The 2252-nt window shown below is 50.2% G+C and overlaps 1 protein-coding gene across 1 annotated transcript; it reads left to right on the forward strand.

Annotated features, from left to right (window-relative positions):
* The first annotated feature begins 638 nt into the window (after nt 1-638).
* LOC147891578 (scarecrow-like protein 18) lies at nt 639-1961 on the forward strand. The gene is given in 3 exon segments (XM_087387991.1): nt 639-665; nt 749-765; nt 767-1961. Coding segments are annotated over 3 exon segments (1239 nt in total).
* The last annotated feature ends 291 nt before the right edge of the window (nt 1962-2252 follow it).

Below are 2252 nucleotides of genomic sequence, written 5' to 3' on the forward strand. Positions count from 1 at the left end.
AAGTAACCCGCGGTCCCGCACAGCCAAGAACTGGGATATCTAGAGTCTCGACACTGTACAGTGTAGGGGAATGTGGATGTTTGCGAACTGCCTCTTCATCTACTCTGCAGGCGAGTTGATGTATACTGATTAGATGATGTATATTGTAGGCGCTGCAGCCATAGATATCTCTCCTGCAAGTCGATACATAGGCTCTACGGCGTCGTGATTGAATTTCTTGTACTGCAGAACCCGACCAAGCCCATCGATCTCCTCAGCATCCTTTCGTGTTTTCCAAATTTTTAAAAGGCAGTCACGCACCAGGCATGCAAACTGCACTTCTTGCAATAGTTCTCGCTTCACAGGCAACATTCGCAGTACTTGCGTCCTCTCGAATGCAGGACAAAGTGTTTAGGTCGAAGGAATCTACGGATGATGGTTTTCGTTCCTTTTGAATGAGCATTTTCCTGTTCCCGTCTTCATAGGGCCCGAACAGCTGCATGATACAAGTCACAAGACCTACTACAAGGTCCCTTGGTCTCCCTACGGATATCCATTTCAAGATTCGGCAGTCGCCAGGAGCATGTTGCCCTTTCCCGGTGCGCCGTTCGTAACTCCGATCCTGTACCCCGGCGTCCATCAATATGAATATTAGAATCATGGGTCCAGCATCCAGATGCCAGAGAGTCCTCACTGCTAGAGGCTAGTGGCAACGTCCCCGATCAGTTGGGATGCAGTGTGCACTCGTTGCTATCACCATTCCCTCTAGCCCTTCCAGCTGCACGTTGGGCTCCCATGAAATGATTGGTTCTTTCTATGCTAGCGCTCAACGGTCTGAATCGCAAGAGGCAAGCGGAGGAGAACCTAGCACAGGCACGTCAGACGCAGAATTCTCGTCTCCAGATCACCCCAATATACGTGATCTTCTGTTCGAATGTGCAAGGACCGTTTGCCAGGGAGAATGGCAACGATCTGTTAGCATGATTGGTTTCTTATATCAGAAGTTGTCACCGCACCGTGATTCCAGCGAGCGGGTTATAACCCAGTTCGTTGATGGTCTAGCAGCGCGAGTCGCTAGCGCCGTTGAAAACCGCCAGCCGATTCTGCCCAGTGCTCAAGAGATTCACGACGCGTACTTGGCGTTCAATCAGATCCTGCCCTTCGTTCGCTTCTCTCATCTCACGGCGAACCAGTTCATTTTGGAAGCGCTAGAAGGGTCGGATAGAGTGCACATACTGGATTTCGAGATCATGCAAGGTTTTCAGTGGCCTCCGCTCATGCAAGCCTTGGCAGAAAGGTCCGGGGGGCCACCTTACCTACGGATTTCTGGGACTGGATCCGACGCGGACCTGCTGGAACAAACAGGGAACCGCCTCATGAAATTCGCAGCGTCTCTTAGCCTGCCATTCGAGTTTCGTGCTCTCCATGCACACGGGATCGAGGATGTGAGCTCGTTGATGCTGGATATCAGGCCAGGAGAAGCCCTCGCTGTCAACTGCGTAATGCAGCTACATAGTCTCTGGCACAATGAGAGCAACCGACTTCCCTCTTTCATAAGCATGATTCATTCGCTACAGCCCAGGGTTGTGACTCTAGCCGAGAGAGAGGCTAGCTATGATCAATCATTGTTCATGGATAGGTTCGCGGCGGCCTTTCAGCGTTATTCTGCGCTTTTTGATTCTTTGGAGGCCACACTGCCGCCCAGCAGTGCCCAGCGGAACATTGTGGAGAGTGTTTGGTTCCGGCGCGAGATAATCAGTGTCTTGGCATCTGAAGCAATGGAGACGCATCTCAAATGGAGAGAGCTCTTTCAAGCGGAAGGTTTGGTTTCGATTCCACATAGCACATTCGCGCTCTCGCAAGCGCGACTTCTGTTACGGCTTCACTACCCTTCGGAGGGATACGAGCTTCGTGAAAAAGACGACTGCCTCCTGCTGGGCTGGCAGGACATTCCCCTTTTTGCAGTCTCTGGCTGGAACTGACATGTGTGTATCCCGAGCTAATGCTCACTCCCGATGGGATATGACGAGCGTCGAGCACCGTAGTAGTGGACGTTGATTCCATATAAACAGGTCAAGGACTACAGCTAATGAGGAGTAATTACTAATTTCTGATGGATTTTTCATCAGGGTGACAAATGACATTGTCACGGAGTTTTGGATCTTTCTAAAAGTCATACTAATAAGTATGTTGTGTTATTTCTTGTCGAATCTCGGTATCGATTCAGTAGCAGCGATAGTCTGGTATTCAAGTAAAATTCTCCGCATGAGAAG

Source organism: Dipteris shenzhenensis, chromosome 17, assembly GCF_047967505.1.
Source record: "Dipteris shenzhenensis isolate YYH24624 ecotype China chromosome 17, Dip_SZ_1.0, whole genome shotgun sequence".
Classification (NCBI taxonomy): Eukaryota; Viridiplantae; Streptophyta; class Polypodiopsida; order Gleicheniales; family Dipteridaceae; genus Dipteris; species Dipteris shenzhenensis.